At 47.2% G+C, this 26414-nt stretch overlaps 1 protein-coding gene and 1 pseudogene across 2 annotated transcripts; one reads left to right on the top strand and one right to left on the bottom strand.

Annotated features, from left to right (window-relative positions):
* Window positions 1–9541: 9541 nt before the first annotated feature.
* On the bottom strand, window positions 9542–10028 carry LOC308356766 (transcription factor BTF3-like; annotated as a pseudogene). The gene has a single exon. The product of its transcript is annotated as a transcription factor BTF3-like (transcript).
* Window positions 10029–14188: 4160 nt separating this feature from the next.
* LOC308349779 (serine protease 42-like) lies at window positions 14189–18046 on the top strand (the record flags this gene model as incomplete). Its single annotated transcript, XM_080814635.1, has 5 exons — window positions 14189–14432; window positions 14765–14921; window positions 15303–15550; window positions 16463–16525; window positions 17985–18046. The coding sequence occupies 5 exons, from the start codon at window positions 14189–14191 to the stop codon at window positions 18044–18046; spliced, it is 774 nt and encodes a 257-aa protein (XP_080670761.1).
* Window positions 18047–26414: the final 8368 nt, after the last annotated feature.

Genomic DNA, 26414 nt, shown 5'->3' on the forward strand with positions numbered 1-26414 from the left:
AGAGCTGTCGCCTGGGCAGGCCTACTCAGGACAGGGTGTCCTTTCTGTCTCACTGGTGGGGGTGTGGAGGCAACTCAGAGGCCGAGAGCTCTGGCCAGCCCTCTGCAAACGTGTGCTGTGGGCCCCAGGAGCAGTAGCTGGTGAGGAAGCGTGAATGGTTCATGTGCCCCGTCCTGCAAGCAGGGTCCTTGTCTCAGAGCCACTGCCCAGCTTGGGGGGAGGTGTGAAGGGAGGGGGGGCATGACAGGGCCGCAAGCCCAGCCAGGAGGGTCAGCGGGTGCTGGCTGGCCCGGGCCACCTCCCTGAGGTCTCTAGCACAGCCGGGACTACAGTTCCCCAAAGCTGGGACAGTTGATCCCTTAGGTGATGGCCCAAGGCAAGGACCAGCCTGATGGGTCAGGGGCACCTTGGATGCCCCGGGTCACCTCCTCTAGCCTCAGCTCCCCACTCCATGTCTGGTGATGGCCACAGTGCCATGTCCCCACCCTGGCTCCTGGCCCTGGGTGTCTGGGGGCCTCTGAGGCCCTTCATACCTTGTGCAATAACCTCAGGGCCCATGGCAGGGGGCTGGAGCACCTAAGACATGGGAGGGGGTGTCATTCAGCGACCTCCAGCCCTTCCTGCTCCCACCCCAGGCAGGGATGGGCCTATCTCCCCAAGTGGCCTCTCCAAGCCCTGTCACCAACTTGCAACTTTTCTGTTGGTTCTCCCAGCCGGGATGCCTACGAATAGGAAGGTGTTTCTTACATGAATGTTGGGTGTGTGTCTCCCCACGTGGTCTCTGTGAGTCACTGTTAGCAGTGACCCTGGAGTGAAGAGGAATCTCCTTCCGCCCTGAAGGAGGAGAGTGCCTGGGGCAATGACCAGGAAGAGTCTGTTTGAGAATGGGCAGAGGGGAGGTGGGCCCCGGCCCTGACAGGGCACTCTGGGACACGGTGACTGGGCTCGGAGCTTCTGCACACACACACACACACACACACACAGGGACACACAAGGCTCAGGGGCGAGGAGCCAGGAGTCCCAGCTTCGTGCCACGGAGCCAGCCCTCTCCCTCCTGTGCCCTTGGTGGAACGAGTATGTGCTGGGATGTGTGTAACTTGTCACATGCAGTGTTCTTACCCGCCCCCCCGCCCGACACACAGCCTCCCAGCCAGGGCACACGGCGACCCACAGCGACACACGCTGGCGGCCGGCTCCCGGGGCTCGGCCCTCCCTCGGCGACGCGCCAGCGACACACACACCGCCGCCTCTGCGCTCACACCCACATTCCGGGAGGAGTCACGCTCCCGCCGCGCTGCCCCGAGCGGGCCCGCGGCGCTTCTGTTCTGTTCCCTTCCAGCGCCGGGACCGCAGCGGGCGGGTCGGGATGAGCTCACGCCGCCGCCCGCCGGCCTCCCAGCCTAACTCGCTCCAGATGCCGGCGGCCCGGCCGGCGGCGCGGCCCTCGGGCGCCCCCTGCAGGAGGCGGCAGGCGGCTGGGGGCTGGGTTGGGGGAGGCCGGGGGCGCGCCGCCCGCCCGGAAGGGGAGGGCCTCAGGCCCCCCGCCCGCGCTCCCCGCAGCCCGGTCCGCCGCCCGCGTTCCGAGCCGGTGGGGGCGGCCTGGGGGTGGGGGCTGTCCCGCTAGCTCCTGCGTGCTTTCCGGGTCACCGGCCCACGCCCCCTCCTCCCTGGTCGGCCCCGCTGTCCTGTGCCGTGTGCCTCCCCCCGCCCCACTCCCCCCTGCCGGCTGCCCTTGCCCAAACCTCGGGCTGCTCCCCCCACCCTCCCGGGTTCCCCAGGGCGCCCCGACCCTCGGCCAGGTAGGCGCTGCGGTTCCAGCCTCCCGGCCGCGGCCCTGGCCAGCCCTGCGGACTCCTGTTCCTCTCGGAACAAACACCCTCGTTTCTACTGGGAAAGCAGCAGGGGCCTGACCACCGCCTGGTTTTAATAAGGAGCTGGTATTTCCCCGAAATCGCGGGCCGGTGGCTGACCTCACGGGGATGACGGCTGGCGCCGGGCCAGGGGGCGGGAGCCGGCTCCTGGGTGAGCCCCCGACGCCTGGTCTTGCGGGGAAGTCGGGCGGAGAAGGAGGGCCTCAGAGCAGTCTCGAGTCCCAGCTCAGCTGCGGCTCAACCAAAACTCTGTCCATCTTTCTGTCTGCTGTCGCGTACCCTGGGCCAGTACTGCCAAAACCCCTGCTCAGGGGCCCGCTGTCCCCCTGCCTTCTTGTGTGACCTGGCGAAGGGCACAGCCCCTCACGAGGCATTTCCTCCAGTGTCGGATGGGGCTGTTGTGGGATTAGAGAGGGGACCAGCGACGGAGAGCCGTGGACCCCAGCAACAAGTAATTTCAGAGGGCAGGAGGAGGTGGCTCTGGCGGGCGGGGGGCGGGCGGGGGGAGCTGGAGGCTCAGAGATCAGGCCTGAGTTTCCTGGAGCAGGGTGGGGAGACAGGGGTAGGTCCTGGGGGTTTGTCAGCCCCTGGGTATATAGGGATGACCCAGGTGTCTCCGCAGAATGACAGCGCTCATTGAAGGATTAGCATAAGGGCCTGGGGAGGGTGTCAAGGAAGCCTTTCCAGAGGAGAGGCACCTGAACAGAGGTGCATTTACTCAGGTAGAGGCATGGGGGCGGGGGCAGCATCTTTAGGCCCTGAGGTGTGTGGGTTTGGGTGTGGGACAGAATGGAGGAGAGTGAAACTAAGGCATCTCGTGGTGAGTGCCTGGTCTGCACGAGACCCTGTGCAGGGGAGGAGTCCGGGGAGCTGCTCTTGAAGTCTCATCTATAAATGAGGGACAAAGACTAAGAGCCAGAGGGGGACCCACAGTCCAGCGGAGGGACAGAGACCAGGAGCCACCGAGGGAGCAGGGACACAGAGAGAGGAGAGTCAGTGGGCAGGTACACAGGAGGTGGGGGGTGTCCGTGCTGGGCAGGGGAATCTGTTCCCCCCCACCCCCCTGCCTACTTGTGATCTCTCTCTCTGTCAAATAAATAAATCTTAAAGAGAGAGAGAGAGAGAGAGAGAGAGAGAGAGAATACAGCCGTGGTAAGACAGACTCTGCCTACATAAAGTTTACATATGGAAGGGGAGGACAGTAACTGTCTAGGAGAGTAAAATATATAGTGCGGTGGAGAAGATCAGAGACCAAGAGGGAAGACTGGGAGGGGGGTGCAACTTCTGAGAGGGGGTCCTGGGAGAGCCTCACCCAGGAGGTGACATTTGAGTACGGACCAAATCTGGCCCAACACCCCTTAGCTGAGAATGGTTCTTACAGAAGAGCATTTGCGATTAGTTCCATGATCGGAAACGCTGAGCTTTGATGGTATCCCCCTGAAACAATTCCATTCTTCTCCTTCATAAACCCATGCTACCAAAAAATAAAAACAAAAAACAATCCTCGGTTGTTATTATATTTTGAATTTCATCTGTCAGTATTCTGGAAGCTGGTTTTTTCCATTTCTATGTAACTATGTGTATAATATTCTTGATTTTGTCTCTTGGCCCACAATGCCTAAGATACTGAGTATCTGGTCCTTCATGGAAAAAGGTTGCCAACTCTGGTATAGACCCAGGAGGGGAGGAAATGAACCGTCTGGATGTCCGGGGGGCAGAAGGAGCAGCCAGCGAGGCACATCAAGGAGGCCAGTGTGGTTGGAGCCCCACTAGTGAGGAGAAAAGGGATAAGAAAGGGTCAGAGGAGCCTGGGCCAATGGTGAAATACCGATTCCTAGGTATTTTAAAAAATGTGTGTCGCTATCATTCATGGAATATCTTGTTTTCTGTGATAATTTCTAATCTGTTATTGCTGCATGATAGAAAGTTATTGATTTTATGTATCGATCTTTTCCCCAAGCTCTTAGTCTATTTTCTTATAGTTTTACTAATTTTTCAGTTGGCTCAGTTGGATTTGTTTTAGAAGGCAATTCTGTCTTCTGAAAAATGATGCATTTAGTATCTTCCTACCTTTATATAACTCGGTTTCTTCCTTTCTTTCCCTCCCTCCCTCCACGTCCCTTCTCCTTGCCTCCCTATGCTCTCCTCACCTCCTTCCTTTCCCTCTTAACTTCCCTCCTCTCCCCTTGCTTCCCTACTTTTCCCTTCTAGTTTCCTCCTTCCCCTGCTCTGTCTTCCTCCCCTTACTTTCCTACGCCCCCTCATAAAAATGAGAATTTAAGGGTGGTGGGGAAATGGACATTGGGGAGGGTATGGGCTATGATGAGTGCTGTGAAATGTGTAAACCAGATGATTCACAGACCTGTACCCCTGGGGATAAAAATACATTATATGTTTATTAAAATAAAAAATTAAAAAAAAAAAAAAGTAATCCAGAAAAAAAAAATGAGAATTTAAAATTTCAGAAGAACCTCCGTGAGAGGTATCTCCATCATGTATCTTTGATGACCTCCCTGGGGTAGGAGCAGAAGGCTTTGTCCCCAGACTGGGCCTGGATGTGGATGGGGGGACCAGGAGGGTCATACACAGACTCCAAAAGGGGAAGTCAAATGAATGCCTATAAATCAGAAGATGCTCTGTGGTAAGGAACAGAACACTGATGTCAAGTGGCTCTGAGGATAAAGGAGACTGGTGGGTGGCTGTTCCTCAGGAGTCCTGAGGTCAGGTACAGTGGGTATACCCAGGACCTCTATTTCACTGCTCTGTGCTGTGCCATCCTCAGGATTAGACAATGTGTCTTTCAACTTTGTTCTCCATTTCAAGATTGTTTTGGCTATCTGGGGTTTGTGAGATACCATATGAATTTTAGAATGGGTTTTTCTGTTTCTGCAAAAAAAGTCATTGAGGTTTTGATAGGGATTGCATTGAATCTGCAGATTGCTTTGGATAATATTACCATTTTAAAAAGACCGCATTAAGTCCTCCTATCCATGAATATAGGATGTCTTTCTGTTTCCTTAAAGTCTTTAATTTCCTTAAGCAATATTTTTATAGTTTTCAGTGTACAGTTCTTACACCTCCTTGCTTAAATTCATTTATTCCTAAGTATTTTATTCTTTTTGATGCTATCATAAATGGGATTGTTTTTCATTTCTTTTTTGACTGTTTGCTGTGTATGCACTAGGTAATGCAATAGATGTTTGCGTGTTGATTTTGTATCCTGCAACTTTTCTGAATTTGTTTATTATTGCTAATAGGTTTTTCTTTTTTGTGAAATCTTTATGGTTTTCTATACATAGGCTCACGTCATCTGTGAACAGAGATAATTTTACTTCTTTCTTATTAATTAGGAGGACTTTTTTTTTCTTACCTAATTGCTGTGGCTAGGACTTTCAGTACCATGTTGAATAGTGGTGAAAGTGGGCATCCTTGTCTTATTCCTGATCTTGGGGAAAAGCTTTTAGTCTTTCACCACTGAGTAGGAGGTTCGCTCTGGGTTTTTCATATATGGCCTTTATCCTATTGAGGAAGTTTCTCTCTATTCCTAGTTTCCTGAATGTTCTTTATCATGGAAAGCTGTTACATTTTATGAAATGTTTTCTTGCATCCGTTGAAATACAAGACTGTCATCTTAAGGAGAGTTTTTTTATTATCCACCTCTTTTCCTACGTATTTCTTGTCTCTTTGCATGTCTTGCAATTTTGTTATTGAAAGGCAGACAACATGTAATATGTTGTAGCAAATCTGGACAATGGTTCCCTGTCCCCCCAGCCCACCCTAGACTCATGGTTGTGGTGTTTATTTGGTTGTTCATTTGTTTAGTGACTTGGGTACGATAATCCTGTAATTATTTGCAGCCTCTGATATCCCTGCTCAGATTCCAACTCCCCTCCCCAGCTCAGCCATTTCCCTGGATCAGCATAAGCCACTCAATGGTAAATGGTTGTGTGTAAGCTCCTTTGGTCAGTTTTATTTTCACTATTTACCATTGGATATGTGTGTGTATCTTGGAGACGGCTTTCACAGCTTAGGGAATTTACTTTTCCCCTACGTGTTCAGCCAGGGACTAGTAGCTTAGAAGTTCCTTATCCATTCACTCCTGAGAATGCCGTCTTGTGCACAAAGGTCTGTGCACAGTGTTTTTGACTCCCTCTCTTTCACTCGTTTTCTGTGTTTAACTTTGAGCTGGTCTGCTGTTTCACTTTTTGCTGCCAGTATCATGGAGCTCTCAACCCTCTCTTAATTGCTCATCAGGAAGATCTCCGTTTTTAAACAAGTCTCTTAGGCATGAATTTCTCTACCGTCTGTTCCAAATAAATTCAGTTATTTCGGGCAGAGCTGCAGAGCACACTCCTCCTTTCAGCCTGCCTCTCCTCCTGGGCAGAATGTTTGTGCTGCTGCCCCAGAGCTGAGGATGGGGATGGCAGCCTGTTTCTCCTGGAATGAAACTGCTCTGCTCTGAGTGGGCACCGGGGAGAGGGATGCAATCCAGCAGTCTTCTCACTTGTCTTTCCCAAGGTGGATCCTCTGCTATCAGTGAGCTGGGATGGGGTGACTGGAGCCCCCGGATTCTATGAGCCCCCTGATCTATGAGTAGGGGCAAAGTGAGGGAAGGGAGCTCTAGTCCTCTTGGGCATGCCTGTTGGAACAGGACTTCTGCAGATGGACTTGGGAGAATGAGAGGTACCAGCTACCTGCTTCTTCTGAAGTGAAATAAATCTTAGCTGGGGGAGAAGGAGATCCCATCATCTTGGCCACTTGCCCAGAGTAGAGTTCCATAATATGGAGCTAAGGAGTCGGGCGATGGGAGCTGGTCATGGCTCAAATGCCACAGACTCTTGCTGTTCATACGAAGTTTTGTAGATTTTCTCGTGTAGATATTTCTCAATGTTTTGTATGCCCATAGGACAATTTCCAGAGACCTGAGATAGTTGTGTTTTTAAAAATATTTTTCACCAGTTAAATAGCTTTCTTTCTAGGGAGAGAATCAACCAAGTTTCTCACGAAGCCATTCTGGGAGTCCAAAAGCAAAGTTTTATTTATTTATTTTTAAGATTTTGTTTATTTGACAGAGAGAGCGAGAGAGTGAGCTCACAAGCAGGGAGGAGGGGCAAAGAGAGGGAGAAGCAGACTCTTCCCTGAGCAGGGAGCCCGATGTGGGGCTTGATCCCAGGACCCCGGGATCATGACCTGAGCTAAAGGCAGATGTTTAACTGACTGATGTTTAACTGAGCTACCTAGACATCCCCAAAATCAAAGTTTAAAAATTTTGGGGGCGGGAAAATTTGGCAATTTTCAAGATATTTTTCATTTTTCTCTCTTCTTTTAACTAGGCTCCATGCTGGGCTCCAGTGCAGGGCTTGAACTCATAACCCTGAGATCAAGACCTGAGCTGAGATCGAGAGTCAGACAACTTAACTGACTGAGCAATCCAGGTGCCCCTCAAGGTATTTTTCTGTTATTAGTTTCTAATTTCTGTTATGATCTAAGGATGTATTTTGCATAATTTCAGTTCTTTAAATTTATTACCATTTGTTTAAGGGCTCATAATATACTCTATCTTGGTGTATGTTCTATGTACACTGGGAAAAAAAGGGTCTTCTGCTGTTGCTAGGATAGAGTATTCTACAACTGTCCATCAGGTGTAATTAATGGATAGTGTTTTGCAGATCTTATATATACTTACTAGCTCTCTGTGTACTTGTCCTATCAATTATTAAGAAAGACAAACCCAAATTCCAAATTCTAATTTTGGTTAGATTCGCTTTTTCTCCCTACTCTGTAAATTTTGAAGCTTGGTTTTTCGGTGTATTTAGGTACATACACCTTTAGAATTTTGTTTATCATTCTGTGATTAATGTCTCTGTTTGTGCCTGATAATATCATTTGTTCTGAGGTTGGCTTTGCCTGATGGTAATATAACCACTCCTTCTTTTAATTAGTGTTTGGTTTGTATATCATCCTCTATCCCTTTCCCTATAACCTATCTATGTTTTTATATTTAAGGTGGGTATATCGTTGAGTTGTGTTTTTTAAAAAAACCCAGTCTGACAATCTCCTTTAACTCATGCCATAGAAGCATTAATTCACTTAATAGAACACTTACCTTTAATGTAAGTATTGATATTGTTGGATTAAATTCTACCATCATGCCAATTGCTTTCTTTTTTTTTTTCTTTTAAAGATTTTACATATTTATTTGACAGACAGAGAACATAAGTAGGCAGAGAAGCAGGCAGATAGAGAGAGGGGGAAGCAGGCTCCCTGCCCAGCAGAGAGCCTGATGTGGGGCTCAATCCCAGGACCCTGGGATCATGACCTGAGCTGAAGGCAGAGGCTTTAACCCACTGAGCCACCCAGACACCCCATGCCAATTGCTTTCTATTTGTACCATCTCTTTTTCTCTATTCCTGCTTTCTTTTAAACTAATGGAGTATTTATGATTCTGTTTTATCTTTGCTATTGTCTTATTGATAGTTATTTAACTTTTCCCCCCTGATTTCCCTGGAGTTTACAGTGTATATCTTTAACTAATTGCCCTCTTCTTTCAAACAACAGTATCCGCTTTTTAGGTAGCGCAAGGACCTTATAACAGTATCCTCTCTATTCCTTCTTTCTCATTCTGTATTTTCTATTGCTGTGTATGCAATGGTAAAGTCATTTGATGACAGCTAATGTTTTTTGGAATCAGAAGTTATGTCAAGCTGCTTTATACAGTTCTTGTGCTGTCAAAAGTTAAAACAAGCAAGATGTGCTTTCCCACACAAACTTGCAGTAAATGTATTTTCTGAGCTTTCTGTTACAATTCCAGAAGCAGTTTTAGAGTTCGTGTAAGTGCCACAAAGGAAATTTGCATGTTTCAAAATCCATTTAACTGTAGTTGAGGAACTGTCCCCTAAACATCACTGAAATGATTAATTCACAATGTAATGACATGACAAAGGCAAAATCAAGAGAAAAACCTAAAGTAGCTTTATAAATGCCTTCCAAGTGAAGAATATGCTCAAAGCTATATGTTCACAGATTAGTTTCAGCATTGGGCAGCACTTATCTGCATTAAAAGACATTTTAAAAGATTAAATGCATAAAATACCATTATAGATCACCATTACAGAAAATTTGCGATTGATTTTTATGATGGAGAATGCTAATTTTGAACCCAATTAAGTAAAATGTTATTCTCCTCAAATGTTTCTCATTAGATGTGTATTACAAAATATTATATCCAACTACTATTATTACTATATTTTTGTGGAAATTTCTCCTTTTTTTATAGTAGCCTACATAATATCCTCATTGTACCTCAAAATCCTAAAATATTTGCTATCTGACCTTTTCAAGAAAACATTTATTGACCTCTGAATTAGAGCCTTCAAATAGGTTCACCATAGGATGTATGTATGTATGTATGTATGCATTCATACTAGCTAAAGAACTTGGTTAACCTTGGTTCAGACTTTATTCCTAGGCCTCTTCAGCTTAATTAGTGGCAAAGAATTCACTGTGTATAAGCAAAAACTGAAAAGAGCTGCAATGTCCAACAGGCTTGGGCTTAAAAATATTAGAGACCTAGATTATTATTGGGTCCATGAACAAAATTTTAACAAGCAGTCATAGTTATAAAATAGCAGCTCCCTTCAAATTTTTTCTTCTTTAGACGTTGACTCCATTTAGTTGGCTTCATTCTTGGAAGCTTCACCAAAAGTCTCCACAAGATCTGGAACTTCCTCATCATCATCTTCCCCAGTAGCATGTGGTGCTTTTCCATCCCCAGACTGTGTGGGCAGAGCTTCAGCCAGTCTCCTTAAACGAGTCACACTGTCTGCCCCCAGCTGGTTTAAGATCCTGGGTGGCATTTCTGGCAGCTGCTTTGTCTCAGCATGGTGTGAACTGGTGGAAGTATTTGCTGCCAGGGATGCCTGCACTTTGGGATTGTTAAAATAGACCACTCTTCCTTGCTTTGTAACATATTTGCTTCTTCAGTACCAGAGATATTGTTTACCACTAACTTGAAGGCGAACTGAAGTTTTTTTAAATCATCCGCTGGAGCTGTTCTACGAACCACCTTCTTCTTTCTGTGACCAGTTCTTTTCCCACCAGTGCGCACTTGTGCTTGTAGATTGGTGACTTTCTCCTGGTTCATGGAGTTTCTTTCATCTTGTTGGAGCAGAAAGGGGGGGCAGGGTAGGGTTGGCATTCAGGGCATTTTGGATGGACCAGCTGCAATTGAGATTAGGTGCACACATGCAGGGAGGCAAGATGGCAGCTACAGCATGTTCATCTTAGTATCTAAAATTCCCTCTGTGGTAGTTTTAAACCCCATGTGCTATCTGAATCTAGTTCTGTTGATTGGTTTGTCTCTTGATAGTGTGTTGTTAATTTCCTTTTCATTGTGTGTCTCATTGTTTTTGGTTGAAAGCTAGTCATTCTGTGTAGGTGAATAGAGACTTCGGTAAACAATGTTTGTGGGGTGACTGGGTGGCTCAGTCAATGAGGTGTCCAACTCTTTTTTTAAAATTTAATGTTACTTTTTCAGTGTTCCAAGATTCATTGTTTATGCACCATACCCAGTGCTCCATGAAATATGTGCCCTCTTTAATACCCACCACCAGGCTCACCCAACCCCCCACCCTCCCCTCCAAAACCCTCAGTTTGTTTCTCAGTGTCCACAGTCTCTCATGGTTCATCTCCCCCTCTGATTTCCCCCAACTCACTTCTCCTCTCCTTCTTCCAATGTCCTCCGTCTTATTCCTTATGCACCACAAGTGAAACCATATGATAATTGACTCTCTCTGCTTGACTTATTTCACTCAGCATAATCTCCTCCAGTCCCGTCCATGTTGATACAAAAGTTGGGTATTCATCTTTTCTGATGGAGGCATAATACTCCATTGTGTATATGGACCACATCTTCCTTATCCATTCATCTGTTGAAGGGCATCTTTATTCTTTCCACAGTTTGGTGACTGTGGCCATTGCTGCTATGAACAATGGGGTACAGATGGCCGTTTTCACTACATCTGTATCTTTGGGGTAAAAACCCAGTAGTGCAATTGCAGGGTCATAGGGAAGCTCTATTTTTAATTTCTTAAGGAACCTCCGTACTGTTTTCCAAAGTGGCTGCACCAACTTGCATTCCCACCAACAGTGTAAGAGGGTTCCCCTTTCTCCACATCCTCTCCAACACTTGTTGCTTCCTGTCTTGTTAATTTTGGCCATTCTAACTGGTGTAAGGTAGTATCTCAATGTGGTTTTGATTTGAATCTCCCTGATGGCTAATGATGATGAACATTTTTCCATGTGTCTGTTAGAGGTGTCCAACTCTTGATTTCAGCTCAGGTCATGATCTTCAGGTCCTATGATTGAGCCCTGCGCCAGGCTCCACACTCGGTGCAGAGTCTGCTTGGGATTCTCTCCTTCTCTCCCTGCTCCTCTGCCAGCATGTACTCTCTCTCTCTCTCAAATAAATAAAATTTTTAAAACGAACAAACAATATGTTCAGAAATGGGCCTGTCTTCTCTTTGGTAGAGAGTATTGAGACACTCATGTCAAGTTTTGTTATTGTGTGGTTACCCTCCATCTGTACTAGACTTCGAATTCTTCCACCATTTTTTGCTTTGAGCAGTGGCTGACTTGTTGGATTTTTTTCTCAGTGTCTGTTCTACACTTAGCTGTCAGTCTTCTCCATGTTTATGTGTCCAAGAGGATGTCTTTCCATGCTTTTACCTCTTCCCCCCACAACAGTAAAATGCTGTTACTTGTTCCTGGACACTTGCTAGTCTGGTAATGGAGGGAGGAGGGAGGGCATTCTTTGTTTTTTTTGGCTCAGCCTCACTGTTAGGTAGGTGACTGTTGGCCATTGCCAACAGTCAATTGTTGGCTCTCAGAGATGAGGTCTTCTTAGTGATCTTGACTCTCCCCCAGCATAGAAGATCCCTAGAGATCTGGCTCCTCCTTTAGGGGTAGACATTATTTTATGTTCTCTTTCCCCAGCTATAGTAGGCTTTAACTTGTGCCCTGAAAATGACAGGTTTGTGCCTTTCACCCACTCACACAAGGTGACCGTGGTGGTGGTGGCAATGGCTGCTGCTGCTCTGTGTCTTCTTTTGGCTGCCTGGTGGGTTAGGGGATGGAGTCGAAGGACACCATGCCTTTCCCACAGCAACTTCTGCTCCCCTCCCCAATGTCTATACTGTAAGCAGGGCTTTCATTTCCCTGGTCTCTTGCCCTGCTGCTAATTTCTCATGAGCACATGATGGGAGTTTGTAGAGAAGGCCCTGTGAGTGGGTGTAAGCTCACCTTGTGTCTGCAGCTCCCGAAAGTTCTAAAGTCTTAACACTAGCCCACACTTTGCATTTGACAGTTTATGAAACAATAACAGGCTGCCACAATAGACGTTGTGGAAATGAAGAACACAAAGATGGTGAAAAGGACTGGTTATTTCTTACTGCACTGATGATTTTAAAGAAAGAAAATGGCAATCTTGAGTTTTAACTTCCTGGATTAAAGGCTTCTCTGATTTCCCTAAAATAATTTATAACTGCAGGGTTGATTCCGTTGAAAATAAGATAGAGTATCCAATCTTTTGAGTTGGTGAGTTTGAACATAAACTGAAGTAACATCTTCATCAGAACTCTTTTTTTTTTTTTTTAAAGATTTTATTTATTTATTTGAGAGACAGAGATCACAAGTAGGCAGAGAGGCAGGCAGAGAGAGAGAGGGGGAAGCAGGCTCCCTGCTGAGCAGAGAGCCTGATGTGGGGCTCGATCCCAGGACCCTGAGATCATGACCCGAGCCGAAGGCAGAGGCTTTAACCCACTGAGCCACCCAGGTGCCCCTTCATCAGAACTCTTAAAGAAAAGTTAGGGCATTGGTTGAGAAAGAGATCCTGAAAATTTAAACGGGGGCACATTTGGAGAGGTTTAGGACACCCTCATCCTCAGGTACATTGAACCTCCCTTGCCAATAGAAATTGTGCCTCCTCCCTTTTGATAAGGCTGGTCCTCTTTACCTTAGAGACACTGTAATGAGTTCATTTGAGGACATTATAAGTGCATGCGAATCCTTTACCTGTATCACCTCTGCCATTCTTCACTGCCTCTAGACCTAGTAACTGGAGTGAGATCCCAGCACGCTCTTGGACAGGCACGAAGTATAACCCAGGAGGAGAAGCCTTCCTTTCAAAGAGAACTGCAAGTGTTTGCTTGTCTACTTTGGAATGAACCAGAGGTATATGATAGGATTGGATTCTAAGGACTCTTGCTTGACTGGGGAGGCCTGGGGCCACGTTTGTCAAGAGTACACTTACCAGAAATTCTGAATTCAGAATTCCTGGTTCACACAGGTTGGCTTGATCCTACTTGTTGCCGACTCTACATGCTGGTTGTTTTGAGCCCGAACTCAATGGTGGACCACACTAAAGGAAGTTGATATGCCAGGAATTCCTTGGTTTCATATAGCGAAAGGAATGCAAAGAGTTAGAGAGCAGAGAATATTGGAATGGATTCGTGATGTATGACCTACTCCCTCATTTCTCCAACCTCCAAGAATGCCTGAGAGACAATCCCTTCAACCAGGACGTTGAAATTGCTAGGGGAGCATCCACATTCCTGAAAAACTGTGACTGGCTGTCCCCTTTTGGCCAGGAAAAAGAGGGAACTATTGCAGTTCAGAAGCTGTGACTGCTGTTTTCTCCCTGACTTCAACAGGGATGCTGAAGCCCAGGGAGGCAGAGGCCTAGCAGAAGCCTTTAGGGCGCAAAGACAAAGGACACGCCACTGGGCCGGATGCCAGGGACCAAGCGCTAAGAAGACTGACTTGCGTGTGTCTTTGGTGGGGGCTAATTTTTTTAAGGCTCCCCTATCACTGAAACAGAACAGCTGCCTACTCCTTTGTCTCAACTACTTAATCGGTATGGTCCCCCACCTCAAAATCTGTCTGGCGGATGAAATCCTGAGCTGAAGAACCAGAATGAAGAGTGGACAATGAAGTCTCCTCGGGGGATGCCCAGGCCGCCTGTCCTCAACAGCTCCAGCCCAGGGACAGCACCAGAAGGGGCAGGGACATCAGGCTGTGTCCCCGGAACTGGGAGGTCCCTGTCAAGGGCAATTTCCTCAGACGCACCCTGACCCCTCCCGCCTGGGCGGGTTCAATGGGACTCAGAGCGGAGAGAGGACGGGGCGGGGGGGGGGGCACGGATCCTGAGGGCGCGATGTTTCGCACTTGGCCCCCAGCGCGAGGAGCCGCTGTTTACGCCGCTCGCGCGCCAGCGTGGACCGGTCCACCTGCCACCGTGAGAGGCGCGGCGCGGCGGGTCCATGGCGTCCCCGGGCGGCAGCTCTCTGGGCCTCCTGCTCTGGCTCCTGGTCCTCCAGCCCCGGCTCGGTGGGGCGCAGGGCGGGTCCGCATCGTCCCCACCCTCCTCGGCGCCCACCTCCCCATCGTCTTCGGGGGGCAGCCGTGAGGGCACCAGTGCAGGCGTGTGGGGGGCCGAGGGACAGTCTACGACCCCAGGGCCCCAAGAGGCTGCCATACTCTCCCAGCTGTTGGAACTGATCCCAGGTGACATCTGGCGTTGGGAGCCTTGAGGGGGGCTGAGGCCCGCGAGTGGGACCCGGGGCTCTGGGGAGTCTGGGGGAGCCAGGGTTCACCCCCCTCCCCCGCCCCGAGGGTCCGAGGAATGCAGCCCTGCTTGTGGAGTCTGAGCCGGACACCATGCGGCCTTGGAGGTCTGGGGGTACAGGGCCTGGGGACTCGGCAGCAGGGCCCTGGAGTCTAAGGGGCTGTGGCCTTCACCGCCCCCCCTGCCTCCTCGGAGAGGCACTTGGTGCTCTCCTCGGAAGCCCGGGCTCTGTTTCTTGGAGGTTCTTCCCCCAATGCTGTTCTCACTCCAGGGTGTGGCCACGTCGTTGAGAACACCATGGGAGGAAAGGAGGCCGAAGAGGGGAAGTGGCCTTGGCAGGTGAGCCTGAGGATGAACCAGAAACACATGTGCGGAGGCTCCCTCCTCACACCGCAGTGGGTGCTGACTGCAGGCCACTGTATTTTAAGGTGAGGAGTGAAGAGGGGTCAGAGTTCTGAAGCCAGCCCTGCCCTCCTCGGGTACCCATTAGGTTCCGTTGCCCTGGCAACGGACAAAACCCACACCCAACCCAACCCAACCCGACCCAACCCAGCCAAGGCCCGTCCCCACTACAAACTGGACGGGTTCGGCACTGGCTGTCTCATTACTAGGAATACCAATTTGGTGAAGCAAACCAGTCGTTTGGACCAGCAAACCAATGTTGAGAGTCGTTAAGGAGGGCTGTTTGGTGTTAGGGCGGTAGAAAGAGCGGTGAGGGAGGTTAGGGCCAGGCTGGGAAGCCTCTGCCATGTGTGGGAAAGGTCTCCATGAGGGGCATGTCCTCTCTCCCATAGCCATTTCCGCTATAGTGTCAAGATGGGAGATCGGAGCGCCTATAAAGAAATCACCAGTGTGGTGATCCCGGTCAAGAACGTCGTCGTCCATCCTCAACTTTCAGTAGTTGGAGCCATTCAAAATGACCTTGCCCTTCTCCATCTCCTCTACCCTGTGAACTTCACTGTGACCATCCAGCCTGTATGCATCCCTCGGAAGACTTTCCAGGTGAAAGCTGGGACCACGTGCTGGGTGACCGGATGGGGCCAAAAAGAAGAACATGGTGAGACTGTGAGGCCGGTAGCATGCTCAGGAAGAGGGGGGCAACCCAACCCTGAAGTAGGCAGAGAAGCTAAAGAGAGGGGCAGGAAGGAGGACTGCCTGGCAGAGGGGGAAGGGGGAAGCAGAGTTTGGCGGTGGCCAGAGTAATGGCTCCTGATTGACTTGAGTCTAGAAGTTGGTTGACGTCTTTTGTTGCAGCACAAATATTTCATGGTAGCCGTTTAGGAAAGGCACAGGTCCTGGGACCTGGAGCTCTCTCAGGAGAAGAGATACCTGGGGGAAGTCTTTTTCTGTAGATTTGTGGGGCACCATGCTGGCTGGTTTGGGGGTATTTTTAGGTTCCCTGGGGATGGAGCCAGAGGCCTTGGAGTTCTATCCAGGGTGGATTTCTGCTCAGCGGGTGACGAATTGTTTGCCAGTCGGAGCTGTCCAGTCTCTGAAAGTACTGGCCTTGCTTGTCAGGGAGCTCGCCGTCCCTTTAGGGGCAGAAAGTCTCTCAGTTGCTGAGGCTGCAGAGCCTCCCATCTCTGGGAAGAGGCTGGATTGGTAACTTGGGGGCACTCCCCATTCTTGAGTCCGTGAACCTGCTCGAGAGTAAAGATACTTCTGATGCATGGGATTGCTGTCACTATTACTGTTGGTACTCAGAGTAACAGGTGCTTGGTTATCATTTCTCAGGCTGGGAAGGCCTTGCCCCCTTCCCGTCCAGATTGGTCCTTCTCTGTGCCATCTTGACTTTATTGGTTCTTACCTCCTCTTCTTCCCGTGTCCACTTTGGTGCCCCGTTTCCTCCACTGTCAAAGGACACAGAACCCACGGCCCTGCCTTTTTCGAAGGGGAAGCTAGGTGCCGAGGGGCTTACCGTCCACCTGGGCACAGGCCACCGACTGCTGAGTTTCTTCTTCCCTTGTAGGTGGCGACCTCATTACGGGTGTTCTCCAGGAGGTCGACCAAAACATTATCCACCGTGAAAGGTGTAATGAGATGGTTCAGAAAGTCATGGCCACAAAGAAGAACAGAGTCCTGAAAGGGATGCTCTGTGGCTATAAAGGAGCTGGAAAGAATTCTTGTCAGGTGACTTTGCAAACCTTGTTCCATCTGCACATTGAGGGTGCCCCCCCCCCAAGCTTCCTCATTCCCAGGTGCCAGGGCCTGGGTGACCTGCCACCACCTCCTTTCACTCCTTTGCGAAGGACATTCATGGGCAGAACCTGGGTCTGTCTTCTTCCCGCATCGAGTGTCTTCTGGAGGAGGGGGCGTTTGAGCCTGGACTCAGAGGATGAGTCTTGGGATTTCTTGGAAAGAGGAGAACCGCACTATAGGGAGAGGGAGCAGCACGGACGGTGGCTCCGAGGTGTGAGGGAACTTGTCACGTGTAAGACCCACCTTCCAGGTCTGGAGCAATGAGGGGACCAGAGAAGAGGGCTGGAGTCAGGTTACGTGTGGCCTGGGGCGCTGGGCCGAGTTTCTCAATGTCATCCAGGCAGGACTGTAGGCTAGGTGTTTGTGTCCGCTATCTAGGTGATGATGCGGAGTCCCGAGCGGGATCTGGGGCGGTGAGGGGGTGAAGGAGGTGGGTCTGAGGTTGAATCCTGACTGCTGGGAGGGTGGGGGCGAGGGAGAGGTTTGGAGGGCTCTGTTTCTGTCTGAGCTGGTTGGTGGGGGGCGGGGGCCCCCCGAGCAGGTCTGGGAGAGAACATGCCGGGTTCTGCATCCAATGGGGTGTCTATGGGATGTCTATAGGATATCTGGAAGTGGGGTGTCAGATATGGAGGGAGCTGGCTGTATGGGTTAGGAGTTTTAGATAAACTTTAAGCTAGATGTATGGATTTAGGGAACTCTCATGCAGATATGATATTCAAAATGTTTAATAGCCAGTGTGGTATGGGAAATGACGAGTTATAATATCCTCCCAAGGATAGTAAAATTTTCCCATTAACTTTTCCCTTCCTCCCTCCCTCCCTTTCTTCCTTCATCCTTTTCTTTCTTTTTTTTTTTTTTTTTTGAAGATTTTATTTTTAAATACTCTCTATACCCAGTGTGGGGCTCAAACTTACAACCCCGAGATTAGGGTTGGGCCAAACAGGCACCCCTTCCCATTAACTTTTCAGTTCTCAGTTCTCATATTCACAGAAGGGTGGGCCCGGTAGGTCCCTGGGGAAGGTCCCGGCATGCCTGCCTGCCCAGTACCTTACACAGCAGTCAGCCTGCTCTGACGTGGATGGCCTATTCCTGCATTTGTTTCTTTCTCTTTCTCCAGGGAGACTCTGGGGGCCCTCTGGTCTGTAAATTTAAGGAAACATGGGTCCAGGTGGGAGTCGTGAGCTGGGGCATTGGCTGCGGTCGTGGAAATATGCCTGGAGTTTATACAGATCTTGCTGTCTATGCAGAGTGGATAGCTGGAGTGATTAATCAGGCCTCCTTTTTGTCTCCAGTGGTGTTCCTCATCCCACTTCTGTGCCTGGTGCTGCCCCTGGGCATCCTCGCGGCCCTGTGATCACCCCGGCCCACCTCCCTCCTATTTCCGAGTCTCACAGCAGGCCTCTCCTCCGACCTCCCACTCCTGCTCAGATGTCCTTTCCTCCAGTTCTGGTTGGCATCCCCTGACCCTGTAGAGAGCCACACAGTAGGAACTGGCAGCAAGGCTGGAGCCCCGAAAGCGTCCCAGCCTGATGCCCCAGTCACCTGCCAAGGCCACACGCAAGACCTTGTCTGTGCCCTGCCCACCTGGAAGGAGGGGGTCAGACATCCCCCGGGCTGAGAGCCGGCCGACCTGCCGGGGGGAGTGTGGGGCTTCCTTGCCATCTTGGAGAGCCTCTGCGAGAGAAGACCCCTCATGAGCAGTGAGACAGCGTGGGACCTGGGTGTGGTCTCAGGCTGTCAGCTGACCCTGTGTTGAAGCAGTCAGCTTGCTGATTGTGCAGAGAGAGAGAGAGAGGGAGGGGGTGTCACCATGTCCCTGCTGAGGTGTGAGGCCTGGGGTTTCCCCATGGGACTGGAGTGTCTGGGGCTGGGAGACGTTTCCCTAGCACCCAGCGCGGATCCCGCCACACAGGCTCTCCTGTGGCAGCCCCATGATGGCCACCCCTTCCTCAGTCTCTAGTGGTCCCATCCTGGCTCAGCCCAAGCTATGTGGAGGCATTGAGGAGTGTGGAGATCTCCGATGCCAACTGAATAAATGTTTGGATTGTCACTTGCGTGTTCTGTATCTCTCCTGTTGTGGGGTGTGGGGACACTGAGGAAAAGTTAGCTCACATTTAACGTAGGGCTGTGTTCGCGATGCTTTTGAAACTCTAGAATGAGAGGGGAGGCCCTCATCTGCTCTGATCCGAGTCCGACTCGGGTCCTGCTGCTGTGCCCCTCGTGGCCACCAGCATCTCCTCAGGGAGCTTCGTAGCCGAGTTTGCTCGCCATTGCCTCTGGGGAGAGGACATGAGAGAGAGAGAGTGGAAGCAAGAGAGGGGTTAGGGCAGTGCCTTCGAACAGCAGCCCATACTTTCCGCCTGTTGGAGTTAGATGGAGCCTTGAGCACCAGATGACCTTGGCCCAGCTCTGAAGGACACGGGGCCGAGGCTCAGGGAGGAGACAGGCTGAGTACCCACCACGTGTGTGCCGGCTCGTTTCCCTCATTACCCTGCCATCCCAGAGTAGCTGTTTGTCACCTTTACCCCGCTGTGACCGATTTCCTTCCCCCATCTCAAAACCTTGAGGTCCCTTTCTTTTAGCAGGGGCTTAGTGCCTTTTGCATGTGAGAAGAAAGTGCCTGTGAATATTTAGGCGAATAAAGAAGTGATTAGATCCGTAATAGCCACATCTCACACTTTGCATTCCCTTCCTTCTGGACACATAGCCAGTCAGAATAAAGACTGTCTTGGGGCGCCTGGGTGGCTCAGTGGGTTAAAGCCTCTGCCTTCGGCTCAGGTCCTGATCCCAGGGTCCTGGGATCGAGCCCCGCATCAGGGTCCCTGCTCATCGGGGAGCCTGCTTCCTCCTCTCTCTCTGCCTGCCTCTCTGCCTACTTGTGATCCCTCTCTGATAAATATATAAATAAAATCTTAAAAAAAAAAAAAAAAGAATAAAGACTGTCTTTCCGAGTCCCATCCATCTGACTGTGGCACGAATTCTGGCTAATAAAATGCAGACCGAAATGTTGGTGAATTTGGGGAAATGTCCTTAAAGGAGGACGAGCCCTCCTTCAGGTCGCTTTCTTCTCTCCTGGCTGGAATGCATACACGGTGACCGGAGCTTGAGCACTGATCCTGGGACACGAGGGTAAGGAGGTATGGAGCTAAGGGTATGGAGCAGGAATTTAGAAGGAACTTGGCTCCTTGGGATTTGCAGGGCTGCTATCACAGCTCTTCGTGCAACAGGGAAAGAAACTCTTTAAGCCATTGCTCTCTTCCGTCTCAGTTACTTATAGAAAAACCTCATTCTAACCAATTCAGTGGGTATCATGTGGAGCTTTATTTCTGGATTGTTATGAATATAAGTTTTTAAAGTCACTTATTTAGATAATTTTTATTTTTATTTTTATTTTTTTGGTGGGGGGGCGGTGGTGAAAGGCAGAGGGAGAGGGATAATCTTAAGCAGATTCCCTGCTGAGTGCAGAACCCAGCGCTGGGTTCCATCTCAGGACCCTGAGACAATAACCTGAGCTGAAATCAAGAGTCAGATACTTAACCGACTGAGCCACCCAGGCGCCCCTAGACTAAATTCTTTTTAATTCCCACTTCACTATACACTATTGCTTCTTTCTCTGTTCATTTTTCCAAAATTGATAAGGTTAAAAGCTTATGTTCATGAATGACTGTTCTTTCTTAATGCATTTCTGTATTATTTTCTTTATTGGGGTATAATTTATATATAGTAAAATGTACACATTGCAATATACAATTTTATGAGTTTTAACAGAGGTATTCCCTCATGCTAACTCTCCAAATCATGATTGAAAACATTTGCATTCATCCAGGATATTCTCTTATATCCCTTTCTAATCATCCCCTCCCAGAAGTAACCACTGTTCTGATGATCAGATTATTTGCATATTATTGAACCTCATTTTTTTTTTTTTAAGAGCGGGAGGTGGGGGGGTCTGAGGGAGAGCGCGAGAGAGAATCTTAAGCAGGCTCCACACCCAGCAGGGAGCCTGATTTGGGGCTCGATCTCCCAACCCTGAGATCATGACCTGAGTCGAAGGCAGATGCTTAACTGACCGAACCACCCAGGTGCCCCTAGTTCATTCCTTTTTATTGGGGAGTAGTAATATTCCCACGCAGACATTCCACCATTGGCTTAGTCTGCTGATGGACACTTTGGTTGTTTCCAGTTTGGGGTATTATGAATGAAGCTGCTAATAAGCATTCTAGTACAAGATTTTTTTGTATCTATATACTTTCCCTTCTTTTGGGAATCAACCTAGGAGCGGAACTGCCATTGGCTCATGAGATTAACGAATGGTTAATGTTATTAGAAATTTCCTAAGAGTCTTCCAAATTATTTGTACCATTTTATGCTACTCCCAGCAGTAAATGAGAGTTCCAGTTGATCCATACCCTCATCAGTCCTCGGGCTTTTTTTTTTTTTTTTTCCAATTCTAATAGGTATGAAATGGTACAGCATTAGGGTTTTTATTTCTGTTTCCCTGTAGATAATGATGTTGAGCATCTTTTTATGTATACTGGTCATATGCATGTCTTCTATAAAGTATGTTTTCAGCTCTTTTGTCCATCTTTAAATAGGATGCTTTTTTTTTTTTTTAAATTGCTGACTTGTAAGTAGCCTTCCTGTATTCTGAGTAGAATCCTAAGTCTGTGGCTCTTTTCACTTTTTAGCTGGGGGCTGTGAGGCTTTTTCTTCTATTTATTTCTCCTGGAAACTTTATAATTTTAGCTTTTATATTTAGGTCTGTGGTCTACAAATTAATTTGGGAGATGGTATGAGATACAGGGATGAAAGTATATTTTTCTGTATCTTTAATGCTTATCCAGTTCTGGTACTATTTGCTGGAAATACATTTATTTTCACATTGACTTACATTGGTGCTTCGTCCAAAATTGACATCATATATGTGCAGTTCTTTATGGATTCCCTATCCAGTTCCTTATCTGTTTGTGTGTGTGTGTGTGTGTGTGTGTGTGTATACATAAATGTGTATATATATATGTTTATCTGTATATTCTTATGCCAATTTTACAGTGTCCTAGTTACTGTAGCTTTTATAGTGAGTTTTGAAAGTCAGTAATGTTACACCTCCCAATTTCTTCATGTATCTCAAGGTGGAGATTTGTGTAGAAATTGACAGGCTGATTCTAAAATGTATACAGAAAAGCAAAGGATGTAGAATAATAATAATAATAAAAAAGAAAACTCTTATACTTCAAGACTTACCATAGAAGTGTAGTAATCAAGGCAGTATGGTATTGGCACAAGGGCAGACATATGGATCAGTGGAACAGGATAGAGAGTCTAGATATAGCTCCACACATATATGGCAAATTGGTTTCAACAATGGTACCAAGGCAATTCAATGTAGGAAAGGACAGTATTTTATTTTTTAAAATTTTATTTATTTATTTATTTATTTATTTATTTATTTGAAAGATTTTATTTATTTATTTTGGCAGAGAGAGACACAGCAAGAGAGGGAACACAAGCAGTGGGAGTGGGAGAGGGAGAAGCAGGCTTCCCGTCAAGCAGGGAGTCCAATGCTGGGCTCCATCCCAGTTCCCTGGGATCATGAACTGAGCCATCCAGGCGCCCCAAGGATAGCCTTTTAAATAAATGATAACTGGCACAATGGGAGAGTCCTATGTAAAAACAAAGCAAAACAAAACAAAACAAATCTCTGAATCTTAACTTTGCATTGCATGTAAAAAATTACTTAAAATGGATTATAGAACTACCTGGAAAGTCTACATCTAGAAAACTTCTAGAAAAAGGAAGAAAAGTCTCTGTGACCCTTGAGTTGGCAAAGATTGCTTAGACAGGACACAAAAAGCATGACCTTCACAAGAAAATAAATGGTTGGATTTCATCAAAATGAAAATATTCTTCTCCTTAAAAGACACTGTTAAGAAAGTGAAAAACCGAAGCCACAGGCTGGAAGAAAAGAGCAGAAATATCCACTCAGAGACTTATATGTGAATGTCCATAGCATCTTTATTCATAATAGCCAGAATCTGGAAACAACTCAAGTGTCTGCCAACCAATAAATGATAATCAGTGAAAATGCTACTTGGCAATAAAAAAGAATAAACTGTTGATAGACCCAAAAACATGGATGGAAATTCAAAAACATGTTGAGTGAAAGAAGCCATATCCAAAGAGTACAAATTTCTGATTCCATTTCTATGAAGACCATATAGGCACACTGGGTGATCAGTGGTTGTTTATGATGGATGTGAGGAGGACACAAAGGCATTTTCTGGGGTTTCAAAACGATTTATAGCTTGATCAAAGTGGTGGTTATGTGAATCTATATGTTAATTAAACAGTAGATTGTGCACTTAAGGTCTATTTAACCGTATGCAAATTTTTCCTAGTTAGAAAAAAAATAGGTTAATGTGACATATTCTAGTTTGGCCCCAATGTCTATTCTCTTCCTCTTGAATGATAACATGTCTTATGCAATGACCTGATGTTTTGGGTCATTCTAGTGTTGTGCCAGCAAATATTTAACAAGCAGCTCTGGAGGGGGAAAAAAGCCCAGATTTGTAACATTTTTTAGATTTCCATAGTATAAATACTTCCACTATGGCTCCTTTCTTTCTTTCTTTCTTTCTTTCTTTCTTTCTTTCTTTTTCTTTTTTCTCCTTCCTTCCTTCCTCTTTCCTCCTTCCTCCTTCCTTCCCTCCCTCCTCCCTTCCTTCCTTCCTTCCAGATTTTGTTTATTTATTTGAGAGAGAAAGGCAGAGAGAGGGTGTCAGAGAGAGCCCAAGCAGAGGGTAGGGGCAGAGGGGGGAGGAGAAGCAGACTCCGCACTGAGCAAGGAGCCTGATGCAATGCAGGGCTTCATCCCAGGACCTGGGGATCATGACCTGAGCTGAAGGCAGATGCTTAACCACCAGAGCCACCCAGGTGCCCGCACCATGACTGATTTCAAGCTACTGACATCACATTACTGAATCTGGACTTGGGAAGAGAAGTATACCATTAGATAGAAGTTCTACCATACAGCTATAGTAGCCCTAACCTCAAGAGCACAGGTAGAAAATTCAGGAAAATAACTAGGATGTAATGAATTTGGAGTATTTATTACCTATATTTTTAGTGTAATTTCTTTAATTATAGATTTTATAATTTAAATTTTAATAATGACTGTGTTTAACAGCCAGCTCATAAAATTCCTGACAATTACAAGTCGACTTTCATGAGCTGGGACAAGCCAGCTCCAGCATCTACTGGGCTATGAGCAAATTTGGGGGCAGGCGTTCATGTTCAAGTAACTTATTAAGAGAGTTATTTTCAGGGCACCTGGGTGGCTCAGTGGGTTAAAGCCCCTGCTTTTGGCTCAGGTCATGATCCCAGGGTCCTGAGATCAAGCCCCGCATCCGGCTCTCTGCTCTGCAGGGAGCCTGCTTCCCCCTCTCTCTCTCTGCCTGCCTCTCTGCCTACTTGTGATCTCTGTCTGTCAAATAAATAAATAAAATCTTTAAAAAAAGAGAGAGAGAGTTATTTTCAGGAAAAACCTGTAGGGATGTGAGGGAAGCAGGATAGGAAAGGGCAAGAAATTTACTAAGAATGTGATTACAGGTGAAGTCTAGGCTGAGCAAGATCCTGGCATCTATGTTCCAGAATTCATCCAGACTTCAGGCAAGGGAGCTGGGCTTTCGTGCCCTGCCCCACTCTGTCTTTGTCTATAGGCTGACTGGAGGGTTGGGAGGTAGGAATGCAACTCTTCGTCGACTTCTGTCCTGTGGCTCCATGTGCTCGAGGGGAAGCCTCCTAAGAAGGATGCAAGCGTGAATTCCTAGTAACAATGCCCAGAGCAGTTGGCAGGGAGGTACACCAAACAGGTAGAGTGGATCCCAGGAGATCTGGGTGCCTATGCACCTAAAAACTGCTGTTCTCAGCTTCCCTTGAAGCTTAGGGTGACCATGGATTTAAGTTTTGTTCCATGAGAGGTAAGTAGAAGTATGTGCTGTTGGGGGGATGTCCTTCAAAGGGACACGAGTATGGTTTTTGGCTCTTTCCCCTTTCTAAATTGGAAGAGGAGAAAGGTGGAGATGCCATTTCGGATGTTGAGAGGTGTGCCCGTGTGAAGGGTGGCAGAACTGGACTTGGCTGCCTACGTTTAGACTGCGAAGTAAGAGAGAAAGAAACTTTTTTTTTTTTTAACCACTGTATATTGGGACATCTCTGTTACTGCACCTTAACCTGTATCCTAATGAATACAGTGAATAAAGAAACAAGTAATAACAAATATTTAAAAACATGACTGTGTCAGGGCACCTGGGTGGCTCAGTGGGTTAAAGCCTCTGCCTTCAGCTCAGGTCATGATCCCAGGGTCCTGGGATCAAGTCCCACATCGGGCTCTCTGCTCAGCAGCGAGCCTGCTTTCCTTCCTCTCTCTCTGCCTGCCTCTCTGCCTACCTGTGATCTCTGTCTGTCAAATTAAATAAAATCTTTAAAACAACAACAACAACAACAAAATGACTGTGTCAAACAGTAACTTCTAATTTGTAGGTTTTCTTTTCTCAATATAGAAACCCCCAAAGAATCTATGAATTATCAAAGCGATAAAACAATTTGATAAGATTGTTGACTAGGAGAATAATGTAAAATTGTGTTTCTGAAAGATGTGCGTGACTTTGTGGGAAAATTTATGAAATTTTACTGAAGGATGTGAAGGAAGACCTAAATAGAGATGCACCGAATTCATGAGTAAGGAGGCCCAATACCACGCAGATGTCAGTTCTCCCCCAAATGCTCTTTAGATGCAACGCATATTTGAATAGAACTTTCAACAGTTAAAAAAAAAAATTGTCAGACTTATCCTAAAGTTTACATAGAGTACCAAAAAGAGCCAAAACCCTAAAGAAGAAGTCGAGATGGGAGAAGGCGTCCTGTCATGTACTGCTACTCAAAAGCTCTAGTAATTAAGAATATGTTAACTATACTTTAATTAAAAAAATAATGGGCCATTCAGTACATGATGCTGAGATAAAAGGTTAAATGGAAAATAAATAAAACTGAATTCTTATCTCAGTATAAACAAAAAAATACTTGGCTAAAAGACAAAACATAAAAAACAAAACTTTAAAGCTTTTAGAAGACAATACAGGACTATATCTTTAAGACCTCGGGATAGGGAAGACTTTCTTTGGAAAAAAGATTTTATTTATTTATTTGAGAGAGAGAGAGAGAGCATGAGAGGGGGGAGGGTCAGAGCGAGAAGCAGACTCCCCACTGAGTGGGGAGCCCAATGTGGGGCTTGACCCTGGGACTCTGTGATCATGACTTGAGCAGAAGGCAGATGCTTAACTGACTGAACCACCCAGGCGCCACTAGGGAAAGCTTCTTAAAAGCAGACACAAAGAGCATAAGTGATAAAGAAAAAGATATAATAAAATGAAAAGACAAGTTATGATTGTGAAATGATATTTGGAGCATTGCATTTACCAACAAAGGATTAGCATGCATTAAAAAAAAATCAATAAGAAGTATTTCAAAAGCAATCCAAATATAAAATTGGACAGATGTTACAAACATTTTATAAAAAGACAGCACAAATGGCCAGGAACGATATGAACATATACTCCAGGGAAATGCAAATTAAAGCCATAGCAAGATATAATTTTATGCCCACCATGTGGGAAAAAACAGAACTGTGGCAATAACTGTTGAGAAGAGTGGAGATTAAGAGA

Source organism: Martes martes (assembly GCF_963455335.1).
Source record: "Martes martes genome assembly, chromosome: 1".
In the NCBI taxonomy this organism is placed as follows: domain Eukaryota; kingdom Metazoa; phylum Chordata; class Mammalia; order Carnivora; family Mustelidae; genus Martes; species Martes martes.